At 41.2% G+C, this 14,651-nt stretch overlaps 3 protein-coding genes across 3 annotated transcripts; all 3 read right to left on the minus strand.

Annotated features, from left to right (window-relative positions):
- Window positions 1–509: 509 nt before the first annotated feature.
- LOC131443419 (uncharacterized) lies at window positions 510–2,474 on the minus strand. Its single transcript, XM_058613038.1, has 5 exons — window positions 2,309–2,474; window positions 1,793–2,041; window positions 1,421–1,592; window positions 1,149–1,297; window positions 510–928 (listed from the first exon to the last, which is right to left on the minus strand). Exons 1-5 carry the CDS (start codon window positions 2,460–2,462, stop codon window positions 681–683), a joined length of 972 nt encoding a protein of 323 aa, XP_058469021.1. The 5' UTR covers window positions 2,463–2,474; the 3' UTR covers window positions 510–680.
- LOC131444097 (uncharacterized) lies at window positions 2,470–5,142 on the minus strand. Its single transcript, XM_058614238.1, has 7 exons — window positions 4,559–5,142; window positions 3,684–3,786; window positions 3,378–3,606; window positions 3,021–3,291; window positions 2,752–2,911; window positions 2,560–2,636; window positions 2,470–2,481 (listed from the first exon to the last, which is right to left on the minus strand). Exons 1-7 carry the CDS (start codon window positions 4,841–4,843, stop codon window positions 2,470–2,472), a joined length of 1,137 nt encoding a protein of 378 aa, XP_058470221.1. The 5' UTR covers window positions 4,844–5,142.
- An 8,254-nt stretch (window positions 5,143–13,396) lies between these two features.
- On the minus strand, window positions 13,397–14,061 carry LOC131443439 (stonustoxin subunit beta-like; the record flags this gene model as incomplete). The annotated part of the gene is made up of 1 exon (XM_058613075.1): window positions 13,397–14,061. A coding segment is annotated over one exon (561 nt), but the record flags the coding sequence as incomplete, so codon positions are not given.
- Between the last annotated feature and the right edge of the window lie 590 nt (window positions 14,062–14,651).

The following is a 14,651-nucleotide window of genomic DNA, read 5'->3' on the forward strand; positions in this document are numbered from 1 at the left end:
AGGTATTATTTTGCCCATAAGCAATAACTAAGTGTTGTAAAATAATGGATTAGTAAATGTTAGTTTAGATTTATTTTTTTATAAAGCAATGTAGTACAAATTTAACTATTTTCAATCCTGTAATTAGGCCAGTGCCCTATAATGTAGCTCCATTTTCTTTAATCCTGTCTGTAACTATGATTGTACCAACCTTTTTACAGTAATAATCCATCACTTTTTGAGTGATCCAGCTATTTTCACCTAATTACTCTATGCCATTACTGTAACAGTATTGCTCTGCCCCTTTTTAGGTTATCCGAAGAATGAATGAACTTCCGGACACACCAACATGCATGATCTACCATCCAGGCCTGGAGCCTAACTGTTTGAACCCATACACACTGCAGAACATGAACAACATCTACCGGGCAGACTATGGGCCTTTGCGGGGAAGAACAATACACGAGTATGTATGTAACATACAAATAAGAGGCATATTTAAATCATAACACACATAAGTGATAAAAGAATTGTGTATTAGAAATGTTTAATAAAAACTTTTTACACAAAATGTGCACAGTGCAAGAGCAGCATTTAATTTTTTTTACATTTCTATCCACTTTCCAGTCGCTACCGGCATTTAGCATACCGCAGCTTTGTCAGCTGGTGCTGGGGATATTTGGGACGACGTGTACGAGTTGTCATCCCGTCGTGTGTTGTGTGCCGGATACGCCAGGAGTTTCCTGATCTGGCTGGACAATATGTTGGCTTCCGCCCACCCCTTGACTGAAGCGGGTCACATGTGAGGCAATGACTTCCTCCTTTGAGGGTCTGTCATACTGGGCTGACAGGGTCTCTGGGATGGCGATCTTCCTCATGTCCTCAGCGAAAGACTCTGGGTCCTCCATCACCTCCTCGAACACCAGCCTCATCAATTCAGCCACATAGTCTTTAAAATGTAACAGAGAACCATGACATTACATTCAGACAGTAATTTCTTTACTGTGTCATTACATTTTCAGCTATTTAAATTTAAATGTGTTATTTGTTGTGTTAGGTGTTAATTTAAGTTAATAAGAAAGAAAAAAAAGCCAAAAAAAGTTTGTCAGTATTTGTCAGTTTTTGTAAAACATTTTATTCAATGTAAATAAAACATTTTAGTGACTTACTGTACGTGGGGTCTGTTTTGACCGGCTTTGCGGTGGGTTCTCCCTTCTTGGCCTTCGAATACGACACTCTGTAGACAGCTTGGCCTAAAGCTGTTGTTGCCTGCTCACGGCTGGAATTTTCGTTGTGATGCATGGATGCAAGGTACAACCTATGTAATATAAAGATTCCAATCAATGAGACAGTCTTGTTTTGATTTTTAGTTCCAACGGTTATGATACCCAATACTTACTTAGTCAACTGCTGTTAGAGAATTCATTATAATGTATATTACCTGCATAACATCCCAACATATGGAAAAACCACATTTTTAGGAGCAAACCGCAGAACCAAACTGTGGAAGGACTCCAGCGTAGAAGTCTGGTAGTGGTGGCTTAGCTTCTCCACGTCTTTCAGGACCCTCTTGTTGGTCAGGGTCTTTTCTACCTTGTACAGTGCAACTGACCCTTGAGTAACAAAAGGTATTTATCAAATACAAATCTTTTAATTTGATTGCAATATGTTCATTCGATAATTGTTGATCTTGCATTTGAGAAAGGTGGGTTTATACAATGAATTTGAAAGAAAAACAGTATCATTTATCACAAAGTACTTATAATATCCATTTCTTTTTCATTACATTTGGAAAGTTTTTTCTTTTTCTCACCTGGCTGGAACCACTTGTTTTTATCCTTCGACACCCTGTCAGCATGTGCACACTTTGGGTAAATGGGGTTGTCGTGAGTATGCACATCCTGCATGTGATTTAGTATAGATGTCCACTTTGCCACCTTCTCTGGGCCCGATGTTGAGGACGTTGCACTGTAGTACACGTGGTTCTTTATGGCACGCAGCCACTTATTCAAAATCTGACAGTCTTTGTTTTTAGCAATTTTCTGCAGTTTCTTGGACAAACCTGAAAAAAGAGAGAAAATACAAATACATTTTATTTAACACATTTTCACCCTGGCCTGGCCTACTGACAAATATGTGCAATATGTCTGTACATGTTGTTATTCATCCATGTCTTAGGTATCAAAATGTGGTTGAAGCAGTAGTGAAAGGACTCAGACTTTAGTTTCTTAGTTACTTAGTCTGTGGTCGCTATTAGAACATTTTTTTCTTAATTTGCGCAACATAGTAATACAAGTGCGTTATGAAAAGCATAGTGATAAAATATTACCTTTTTCAAAGTGCCACACGTCATAAAACTGTGTAATTTGTAGATCTCTCAGAAACTTCTGGATCTGTGGGCGTCTGTCTGTAACAATATAATCCACAGCCAAGCCATTGGATTGCAGATGGTCCAGACTTCGTCGTAGTCCCTCCTTTTCCATGTGGTAGCTACCACCCACACTACCAAACACAAAGTAGAAGCAACAAATTAAAAACATATCTTTCTTCAAAGTAAAATGTCACGAGAATCCTACACACCTGAACTATATGAAGGTCCAAAATTTTGTTGCTGTCCATGTGCATCAAGGAATAGCTCCCAAATTTTGCAGAGTGCCCTGAAGTAAACAGAACAATATGAATTCATTTCTTGAAAAAAACTAGTGATTGATTTTTTTTTATGTTTACAAGTGGTATTTATGATTTTGATGATGGTCTGATTTTTTTCATTACCTGGAGAATCTGCACGCATGTCTCCTGCAACTTGAACTTTCCCCCCCGGTTTCAATGTGGAGAAAAGGACCTGCTGGTCACTCTTCCACTTGTGGACGATTGCAGGTTCCAGGTATTTCCTTGCATGTTTCCGGAAGGTGTCATAATGAGAAATCTGGAGCTGCAAGGCACGGCATAGCTAACATAACAATAATACAAACAGTGTTTAGTAATTGTTTATTGGTCGAAAGTGTCATATGATTTGGACGACAAAACATTAATAGTAATACCTTTTCCAGCTGGATGAAGGATGCACCAGTGAAATATGTAGCAGCAGATAACTGTACATTGCCAACTGGGGTGTTCTTAATCATGGGCTGACTTTGCCACTTCCTGGAGTAGTTGCATTTTGGACACGTTTGATGAAATGCAACATACGTGCCCTTCTGTTGCTGCTGCACTTCGCAATTTCTCTTGCACACTGGACATGTGTCAAAAAGCTCCCTCAGGCAGGACTCAAATACAATGTATTTTTTATCCATGTATACAGCACTTTCCGTCCTACAAATGTAACAAGACAAAAAGCATTTAGCCTCACTTCTTTGATCTGAAGTGACATGCCTAGTGAACTTGAAGTCAGTACTTACAACATTGTTGAATCATGTGTTGTTAGGGATCCGCCAGGAGTAAAGGTTGGGTCATTTGGGTCGACTTGTGACTCTGGTGAGGTGAATCCCTCTTCCTCCTCTGACTCAACACGTGCTCTTTTTTGTGGTCCAAACCCTGGCCCCTTTATAGGTGTGGATGAAAACATGTACTCCGGCAGTGTGGTTTGTGTGCCAGCAGTCTCATGTGACAACACTGGTGTCTGGGTCCCTATGGAGTAGATACAATGTGTGAACATTTCATGCTCTTCAATAATTTGGTTCTTATGAAATTTCAATTCTACTTACTTTGGCTGTGCACGTGTGCTTTCAAGGTCCCAATTGACAGTTGAGTGGCACATGTTCTCACACTTGGAGCTTCTGTTTGTGTGCCCGTGTGGATAAAACGATCCTGGTATGGAAAATAGTAAAGGTTAAAACAATAATACAGATCATGCTCAAAAGACTGGCTTTCTACTTCATTAACTTTCCTGAATCTGCCCCAATTCGACTATAACTTGTTCCCTACTTTAACATAAACACACGTTTCCAACACCGCCTGAATAACGTTGTGTTTACAAGTGAGAGAGACACATGCACGCAATTGAAACGAGCGAACACGGTCCCAAACTTCTACAGCGATTAGCCTGCTTAGCTCTGTGCTCCCCGGATAGTCACCCAAAATACAGCCGTGTTTATCGGCATGGAGAGACGCATACACGCAACTGAAACGAGCGAACACGGTCCCAAACTTCTACAGCGATTAGCCTGCTTAGCTCTGTGCTCCCCGGTTAGTCACCCACAATACAGCCGTGTTTACCGGCATGGAGAGACGCATACACGCAATTGAAACGAGCGAACACGGTCCCAAACTTCTACAGCGATTAGCCTGCTTAGCTCTGTGCTCCCCGGTTAGTCACCCACAATACAACCGTGTTTACCGGCATGGAGAGACGCATACACGCAATTGAAACGAGCGAACACGGTCCCAAACTTCTACAGCGATAAGCCTGCTTAGCTCTGTGCTCCCCGGTTAGTCACCCACAATACAGCCGTGTTTACCATACGCATACACGCAATTGAAACACGAGCGAACGCGTGTAGCTTAGCATGTAGCCGGCTATCGCTAATGCTAAACGGCAGAACGAGCACACAAAGACAGTATTACTGTTTGAAATACTTACTTGTGCTGCAGGTAATCCAGCATGTATTGTAGGTACTGCTCCTTCTTTGAGGCGAAGTGTGGTGCTGTGCCCTGCTTTGTATTGCGCGAAGTTTGTGTAACAATCCTCCGTGAAGTGGTTGCCACATACATGGAGAATTTTGGGAAATGTAGCAGGCACATTCCCATCAAAAATGAACAATATCCACTGAGCTTTTGTTTGCTCATTGGTGGGGAGCTTGTGGAGCGTCTGTCCTTGTTTACTACAACCCAGAACAGAGCAAACTGATCTTTTTTTCGAAGACATGTTCTCAACCGATATGCTCAGCAGCTACAACGAGACTAGCTCTTCTTCTGCGGTTGAATTTACGCAACCGGATGTGCCCGGAGTAGTGCCCGCACCAGGAGGAGCTACGGTGGTGAGAGGAGTGTTGAGGATTTCTGATGACATCATCAGCTTCGGGAAGTGCAGATCCGCTTGGCAGAGCCCAGGACAACAATACAACACTATTTTCTCAGCAGTGGCTGAACTGTTTGTTCTGAAACTTCAGGGTTTCATAAACGAGGTAATGACGCAGATACACACACAAACGCAGCGTTAATTGGAGCTTCCGGTCTTTGTCGCCTTTAACTGACACTGAAAACAACTGCTTTACAAGTCACAAGACACTCGTTTGTGTGTGTGCGTGTGCTTGTGTGTGTGAAGAATGTCCTTCATTTGCATAATTATAATAAGAAGAATAATAACCATTTTGTATTTAGTAGTTTTAAGAAAAATCGAAAATCGTATCTGATCTTAAACAATCCAGTAACTGTAACTTACTGTAATATAGTACAACCACCAGCAGTGAATTGACAGTGTGCTTATAAATCAGTATCATCAGTTGGGTCTATCTTTCAGGTGGTTACAGCTCAGAAACTGAAAGTCCGCGGTCAACAAGTAGTTCAACCACACCTCGTCAACTGTCTGACAACAGCTGGCATTTTAAATTTCAAATTCCTTGGCAGAAAATTCCATCTGAGATCATCAGAAAGCTGGAAACAGGAAAGCGGCCAACAAAGAGTGAGAGACTTGAAATCATACCACTCAGTGTCAGTGAAATCTTAACCACGTGCCCAACACCTGGGAAGAAACATATCAGTGTGAGAGCAAGGAAGATGACTAAGGCCTACCCTGTGGCATTTACTGATGTCATTGAAGGTGAAGTTGTAGGCAGTGGGTATGACTCACTCACCAAACAGATGGTCAGCAGAGGGGATAACCTGAAGAGAGGAAACACTTCACTTTCCTTAAAGAGACAAGTTATTAGCAGCAGTGAAGGAGAGGGTACCCCAACTCCCAAAAGAAGACTAGACACTTACGGGTGTATAAACTGCCAACCAACACGGCTGCCACCTGGTGAAACCCCTGAATCTCAGAAACATGCACAAGAAGAGTTAAAGAAAATGTGGAGAGTAAGATGCTGTGACCGCAAAGCCATTGAGAATATGATGAGAGACACTTTCTGCAGTCAGAGAAAAGACATTATCAGTGGGACTGAGACTTCTGACTTGACAAAGGAATGGCCATATCTGTTTGAGACAACTGGCATGAAGACTCATTTTATAGAGCTTAAAGATGTGGACATGGAAGACAAAAACATAGCTAATAAATGTGCCAGAGTTATTTCATTTCTTAAATCTGGTGACAAGACAGGGAAGATGGGGACCATCTTCAGGGAAATGGAAACATCAAGCAAAAATGATGTGAATGTTGCAGAGTTTCTTCCACTGCTCCTCAAGTACTTCAATGAAGAAGAAGAACAGATGTTCTACAAAGTGGATCAAACAACCCTGCCCTCTGAAGTGGACTGTGCTGGACTTCCAAGAACACCATGTATTGTTATGTGTGGTATGAATATTTGTCTTTCTAAACCACAATATATTAAAACCAAAAAACAGAAAACTATTACTACTATTACTTTGATTGTTATTGTTGTACTGTAACATAATTTCATTTAGTTGTTGTTGGAGTTACGGTCTTTTGGCTCAGTTTGTCACAAAAATGTTCCCCTTTTCTCTTGTCCTTGTACACAACAGGAACTCGACTTTGAAAGTGGAGAATTTTATGCTGTCTGTGGACCAGACTACTGTGAACGGCCATATCAGAATCTTCAGTGATGCTCTTACGCTGATGTTTGGTTCGTACTACTGTATGAACATATCTTACCCAGAAGCCCAAGCATCAACTTTGGAGTTCTTACAGAGGTAAGACAGCACAAGTCAATTTAATACATCAAAATAAGATGTATAATGCACATACTGTAAAACTGACCACTGCTCAAGTGCTGAAATGATTAGGGTTCCAAAACTTTGGCAACTCAAGGCCCACTTGAGCCAGCATTTGGGACAGACAAGCACTTGACCGAAGTTACGTTCTTCTCCCTGAAATAGTATTTGCAATACTTCTACTACTAATAATAATGATGATAATGGCTTGGATTTATATTGCGCTTTTCAAGGCACCCAAAGCGCTTTACAGAAACTATTATTCATTCATTCATTCATTGAGGAAAGTATGACAAAGGTCAGGGCAGTGGAAGCAAATGTAACCAAACAAAAAAAAAAAAAAAGTGAATGTACCCAAACAACAGTTGACACTGATACAATTGTCAACACATGAGAAGTATTTAGCTGCCACTGTGAAACAAGTCACTAAGGAGAATCAATTGATCCAAGATGGAACTGCTAAGCTGGTCACTGAATGCAGAACCTGTTCTCAACAAGAAGTACAGGTTCTGGTGAACCTAGTTGCCCAGATGGGACCTTCATGGCTGGCTACATTCGGGACGGATGGGATAAGTGGAAAGTTGTGTGCCTTGCCGCACTGGCTGTAGAGGATGTGTACATATTCACATTCATGATGATCGGAATGCTCTCCCTGGGATGAGGAATGTTCCTGCAATACCGGGAACTGAGAAAGATTGGCAATGAGATGACCAATGAAGATGCATTGACCTCTATTGATTGGATTATTTTGTGACTTTTGGGAAGTTGAACATGCCAGGCAACAAGTCGAGACTGTCACTCGCGACGGAATATCATGGACACATGTACAGACACACATGGAGTCTGATTTGACTGTCTAGAGCTAGACTATATCTCTGAGTGCTACCTGATGCTGAAACATGTTTTGTCAAAATGTCATAAGAAAGAGAATAATTATGTATTGTATGATGAAAATATGTATTCTGTGGATAATGGGGGCGGGACTAGATAAGCTTTTGTTTCTCCCGCTTTCCCTTTCGGTTATGTGTATTGTGTGAACTACACTACGACGATGTGTGATGAGTGATCTAACTGACATGACTGAAATAAATAAATAAATAAAATAATATACCACCTTTTTACATAAAATAATGCCATTAAATTTTAGCATTATTATTCATATTACAATGTTAATTTACCAATTTACCATCTTCATAGGTAATTTCATAGTTTTAAAACATAAAATGTTTGTAATTAAACAATAAGAACAACGTAAAATAATTAAATATACATGCGATGTTATCTAAAATTAACAGTAAATTATTGCAGTTGTAAACCAAATATCTAGTTTTTCAACATGTTTTGAAAGATGAATCACATTATTTTGTGTGTCATATACTATTATATTACATCAAATATAAATTATTATACAACCTCTTTCCATAAAATAATGTCATTAAAACCAACTAATAACAGCACATTTCTGTAAATGTAAGCATTCATATTCGTAATAGCAGGTTAATTTACAATTTTTCTAGGTAATTTAGTTGTTTTAAAATGTGAAAATGTTTCTAATTAAATGTTAAAAACAATCTGAAAATAAGGTAAAAATCTTGTTAAAATTACAACTACAAACTGTATTTTAATTATAAAAAATAACCGTATTTTTTATGAGAAAGTCATTTTCTGTTATTTCACAGTATGTTTTTGGCGCCCCAGCTGCCGGAAAATGACAGTTTTTTTAGGATTTTTTTTTACAGCGTATAACCACTTTCTCCTCTTTCTCCCACACTTCCACCACTATATACTCCTGATCCTCCCCCTTTTCCAGCACCCTGTATGGAATACCTTGCTTAATGAATGTGGCACACCCCACCCCCCTCTCCTTATCACTGTATACCCATGTACCACAAAGTCTAACCTTGGTTTTAGCCATGTTTCTTGCACACATACTATATCTGGTCTTACCGCCATTTCCTTGATAAATTGCTTAAACTCCTGTCCATTCGCCAGCAAGCTCCTCGCATTCCATTGTAAAAGAATTACCATGATCAATATCAACCCACACATGTTGCATCCTGGCTCGACTGATTTGTGAGGTTCTCCCTCACTTCTTCCCATGTCAGTCCCAATAATCCCAAATGGTTCACTGCTGCTTTAACGATGAGCTGGATTTGAACACTTTTTGATTTCACTTCGGCTGTACTATTGATCACTCCTGTTATGAACGTCACTAAGTCTCTTTTCTTCACATGCATCCTGTCATCTGCCCTTAGTTTGCTCATTTATATCTTGATTCCGTGTTCTTGATACACTCACAGCTTCTGCATCGGTGATTCTTCTCTCAACTCTTATTTTTTGAATATTCGTTTCCCTTCTCATAGTCTCACACCCACCATATGCTACACTATGAGCTCCCCCACAGCTACAGCATTTAGGCTGCACCCCTTGTCACCCCCACATCTTGCACACCTCCTCTTCTCTTTGCAGTTCTTGGCTATATGTCCAAACGTTTGACAGTTAAAACATCTTAATGGTTTTTGCTCTCACTGGGAAACTCACAAAACCCAGGAACACTCTCTTGGGCACATTCTCGCCTTGCAACTCAATCATCACTGTTTCACTATCTTTTTTCACTCCATCTCTTGTCGTCTTTAGCCTTTGCGCTTCCTTTACTTTTCCACCTTTGATGCTTTTCTTTAACTCCTCCATTCTTACATTCATAGGCACTCCCGTTATTACTCCTTTGCACCCTCCTCCATTTTGTGTTCCCACCCTTCTGGTGCTGACCACCTTGTTGTTCCCTATCTCTTTTAAACTTAATGCTTTATCAGTTTGTTCTTGACTATTACACCTCACCAACAGATTGCCATCACTTAGTACCTTTGCTTTTGTATTTCTCCTATTTTACTGGACAGATTTGTTGTCAGCGTGAATGGATTTATTTTCTTCATTTTTTCCTGTCCCTTTTCATCAAACCTTATTATAGCAGTACACCTCTCCTGTCTCACCGTTTGTGTTTGCTCAAGCCCCACTTCTTCACTCTCATTATGCTCATCACTGTCCCTTCTTAATCTCTTCTTCCCTTTTGCTAGGCTGCGTTGGTTCATACCCTTATATCCTCTCCACTCTCCCTCATTGTCCCCCTCTCTCCCTTCACCAAATTCCATTCCTGCCCAGCTGTCTATCTCTGAGTCATTTTCAGAGCAGTCACTCTCAATCGCCTCAAACACGTCATTTGCACGACTTGAACTTTCTCGATCGCTGCCACCTATCGCCTCAGTCATTTCTGACAGAAAGAGTTTGATCCAGAGTCGTACACAGATATCGTATACCGGAGCTTACAGGTCATTGGCCGATATCCATCCTACCACTCAATCCAACTCCTCCTCCTCCCACACTCCTTCAAACTACTTTTGATATGTTGTTAAATCACTCGTTATTCCAAAAAACACGCTTTCTCCCTCTAACCGAACGCCAAACACCCTGCCGACCCACTGTGACGTCCCGCCCACAGTCATCAACTGCACCTGTGTCAACACGCCCAAACATTGTTTACGTCAGCGGCGCACTTAAATGACGACGATGGCGGGACGCTTAGTGTGACGTCACTTTTGTTTGTAGTTCCATTAATTATTTATTAATTTGGTTTATTAAAGATGGGGACAATAAATATTGTGGCACCGTTAATTTGGGACATATTTTGGCTTTATTTTCATCTGGGTTGTTTGTTATAGTAATCATGCTTGTGTTCATTTATTGTGATTTTTGGATAATTGATGTTTGGATGGGAGGGGCAGAGGACCTATATAAAGAGCGCTCTACCTCCCACTCGAGCAGTGTATATTGGGTTACAGAGGAGGTAACACACCTATTTTTGCTCACAACTGAATTCAATTATTTTGATTGAGACTTGTACAGGTTTTTTTTTTTGAAATAGCATTTTGGGACAATTTTCTAATTTTTTTTGATTTTCACCTGTAAATATTTTTCACGGTATGCATCTTGGGTTGGACAAATAAAAAGGGAAACATAACATCAGTCGACTACGCCATCATCTTTGGGTCTATTGAGAAGTTGCAGCAGAACCCCGTGACACGTGAGAAATCAATTCATTTGACTGAAGATGGCAGCATTGTTGTTCTGTGTTAAGGTCTGTTCTGTTCATGTTTGACTCCAGTTGATGCAGAGATAAGAGCTGACACTTGGTTTCCTGTTCAAAGCAGCAGTCATTTTGTGCTCAAATCAAATGTAGCAAAATAAACAAACAAAAACAACCAAGTGGATATTAACGCTCTCTCACTTGCACATGAACAAGAAGTTGTCTGTTGACGTCTTCTTCATGTGTTGTTTGGGTAACTCTGTGCTAACACCCGATACAAAGGGGGCACTGGAATGTTAAGGCGATTTAGGATTTAAGGAGTTGTTTGAAGATGGAGTGACAGATTCAGAAATGTCCTCCACGCTGCAGCAGGTCTTCACTACGGTCTTCGGTTGTGTGGACACAGAAGTCTGATGATTGTTTTTGCTGCCAAGGTTTTATAGAACAGTGAATAAAGTCTGGGATTTGTAAAGTTTCAGGAATTTATTTGAATTACGTAAACCTCGGAGAACACAGGCAACATCAAGACAGGCAAATACACGACCTGATGCTACCTCCAATTCTGACGCTCAGTCGTCCAGATGAGGCTGTTAATTTTCCGTCTAACAAACATGTTTCATTAGAATCAGGAAAAACACCAACTCTCTCTGGAATATCGTGCTCTCAGTTCCATCACTATCTGTAGCCGTGTTTCCATCAGCTCAGTCTGGTACAGTACGGTATGGATTGTAACAGTAAAGCCCTGGGTCAGGCTTGGGTTTCCAGTACTTTTACTTGGTAGGCGGGGTGTGCGCTGTGCCTGATGGCCACGCCAGTGAGATACGTAGTGTGACGTAACAACAACAATGGAGGACATCCTTTTTTGCTCACTTTGTATGAGAATAGACTTGAGGTGTTGAAGAAACACCGGTTGAGTGACGCTTTTCTGTCACTGACTTTCTAGGGTCGAGCTCCACCCGTACCGTACCATTACTCCCCCAAGGAAAGGGTACAGAGAAAGGTAATGGTTGGGACCGGTTATTTTGGTACTATTCCTGATGGAAATGCAAAAAAAACCCTGTCCCATACCAAACCGTTCCACTCGGTGGAAACACACCACATTTTGGTTTAAAATAAAAGGAGAGAAACTCATGGTGTGGCCCCCATCCTCCCCTGACCTCAACCCTATTGAGAACTTTTGGAGCATCCTCAAGCAAAAGATCTATGATCTATGTCATGTCAAATGACTCATTTCTCTCTGGAGTTTGGTGCAGAGAGTGAGTGGTTTACAAACTTCAGTTTTCAGTCAGAAAAAGTAGAAATTTAAATAGACCTTTAATTGAGCTCAAACTCGTGTAATAATAAGATAAACAGATATTATGTCAACACACTTCTGACAGGAATGTGTGATCTCAGGGTCTGAGGTGTAATTAACATACTGACGCGCGTCAAACAACACACAATCAAGTTGAAACGTTTCCCTGCAGCGAACACACACACACACTCTCCCACACACACACGCACACACAGACACTCACTCACTCACACACACACACACACACACACACACACACACACACGCACACACACAAAATCCTTTGTTCAGATTGACGTCAGTGACACAAAGTGACCACACGAGGCAGCAGAGGACCAGCAGCTCCTGTGTCCCCGCAGCTAAAATCACTGGTTTTCTCTATGGGCTTTGGTGTGGGAGAGTGAGTGGATGGAGCTGTTAATCTATGACCTAAAAGAGCGTAGACTTAATCTGACATAGATTGTATTAGGTGTCAGTACCTCGTCATCAACACAACAAAGTAGATTAAAGTGATATGATGTGGTTTTTATTGATGTTGAAAATGTCATTCTTCATTAAGCCACAGAAACAGAAACCACAGACACTGATGATGTTTGGAAAGTGCAAAAACCCTCTGAGTGTCATGAGTTTCCTGTCACTGTGGACACGTTCTTCGCTGTCGTTCACAGAGCAGCAGGAGGACAGAGGTCATCCTGAGGTCACGCACACTCAGTTTCACCTGCATCACAGCAGAAACCACACTTCCTCATTCATGGCATAATCTGCTCATGTGTGTTTCATTTTCCATGTGTGTGTGTGTGTGTGTGTGTGTAACTCTGAGTGTTGTTCTGCTCACACACAGCAGGGGGTGCTGTTGTCAGGCAGCATGAAGAGGAGGAGGAGGAGAAGCAGTGCATGCTGGGACAGAAAGGCTCGTCAGTGAGAAGATGATGTTCTTCAGACAAAGAGTCAAACTCTTAACATCTTTATTTACTTTGTTTTCTATTGGATTGAAAACCTTGAATTTTATTTTATATTATTTTGACTTCTTTCTTTTTATTTTATATAAAGCATTTATTCATTTTTAATTGATTTTACTTTCTGTATCTTTTAATTTCACTTTCAAACATTCACTTTTTGTTATTTTTATCTCAGTGTGTGTGAACCTGTGTGTTTCAGGCTGGTTCTCAGCAGCAGGGGGCGCTCACAGCGCAGGACGGCGGCTCAGTTAATGACAGACATGTTGATTTTTTTAAGTCTTTTTTTATTGATGGTTTCAACAAAGAATGACTGAGACGAGCTTTGACCTCGTCCACCACTGAAGCTGCTGTCTCTTCATGTCCTACAGAGGACACAGAGACACTGAGGAATCAAGACAGACCCAGAACCCAGGATAAACCGGTTCAGTGAATGTGGTCCTGAAGGTGTGGAGGTGGATCAGTGAGTCAGAGGAGACGCTGTAGAAGGACAGAGTCCCAGTAGGACAGTCCACATACACTGATACTCTGTGAGAGACAGAGGACATGATGGGTGTTCGTGTCCCACAGTGAAGGACAAAGTAACCAAGATCATCAGAGCAGATCAGACTCCAGGACTGTTCATTACGTCCAAACAAACAGTCAGAACTGTGGCCTTTCCTCTTGATTCCTCTGTAACTCAGTGATATATAAACATCTCCTCTCCACTCGACCTCCCAGTAACAGCGACCAGTCAGACCAGGTCTACACAGCAGCTGAGACCAGACGTCAAATCTGTCTGGATGATCAGGATACGACTGATCTTCTGTCACAAGGGTCACTTTCCTGTTGTCGTCAGACAGTTTGAGTTTTCTGTTCATTGTGTTTGTGTCCAGTTCCAGTTCACATGAATCTGATGAAGACAACGAGACACAGCTGCAGTTTATTGATGATCAGCTGATATGTTGTTATTTCCTGTAAATCCATACTTACACTTCCTGAGACCAGGTTTTAACCTCTGCTCTCCAGCATGGTCCATCCTGGAGGAAGAAACAGTCTGAATGAGTTTCTGTCCAACATGAGTCCAAACTGTTGTCTTAATGACGCACTCTGGTGGACACAATGATGAACTACAAGGACAGGTGTGTTTCAAAGAGAAGACGGTGTCTGCAGAACCAGAGACCACAGTTTCAGGAGGCTACGCATTTACTCAACAGCGCCACCACGTGGACAACACAGAAGACAACTTCTGTTTATACATTTGAAACCCACCACGAGTAAACCAGCAACAAGTTGGCCCAGCACAAACCAAGTAAACAAAGAAAATAGATAAAATAGAGGGATTTCATTTTTATTTTTTACAATCTTTCAAATCGCAGTATTGTGGGTCTAAAAACCATAAACTTTGTATTTGAATTACGGTTGTTTGATCGCTTGCTTGAATCGATACCTAGTTTCCAGTGCTTTTGTGGTTTTTTCAGCTGCGCGTCACAGAGGAAACACATGGCTACTTATGCAGCTGCTGCTGCGGAGGCTC

Source organism: Solea solea, chromosome 17 (genome assembly GCF_958295425.1).
Source record: "Solea solea chromosome 17, fSolSol10.1, whole genome shotgun sequence".
Classification (NCBI taxonomy): domain Eukaryota; kingdom Metazoa; phylum Chordata; class Actinopteri; order Pleuronectiformes; family Soleidae; genus Solea; species Solea solea.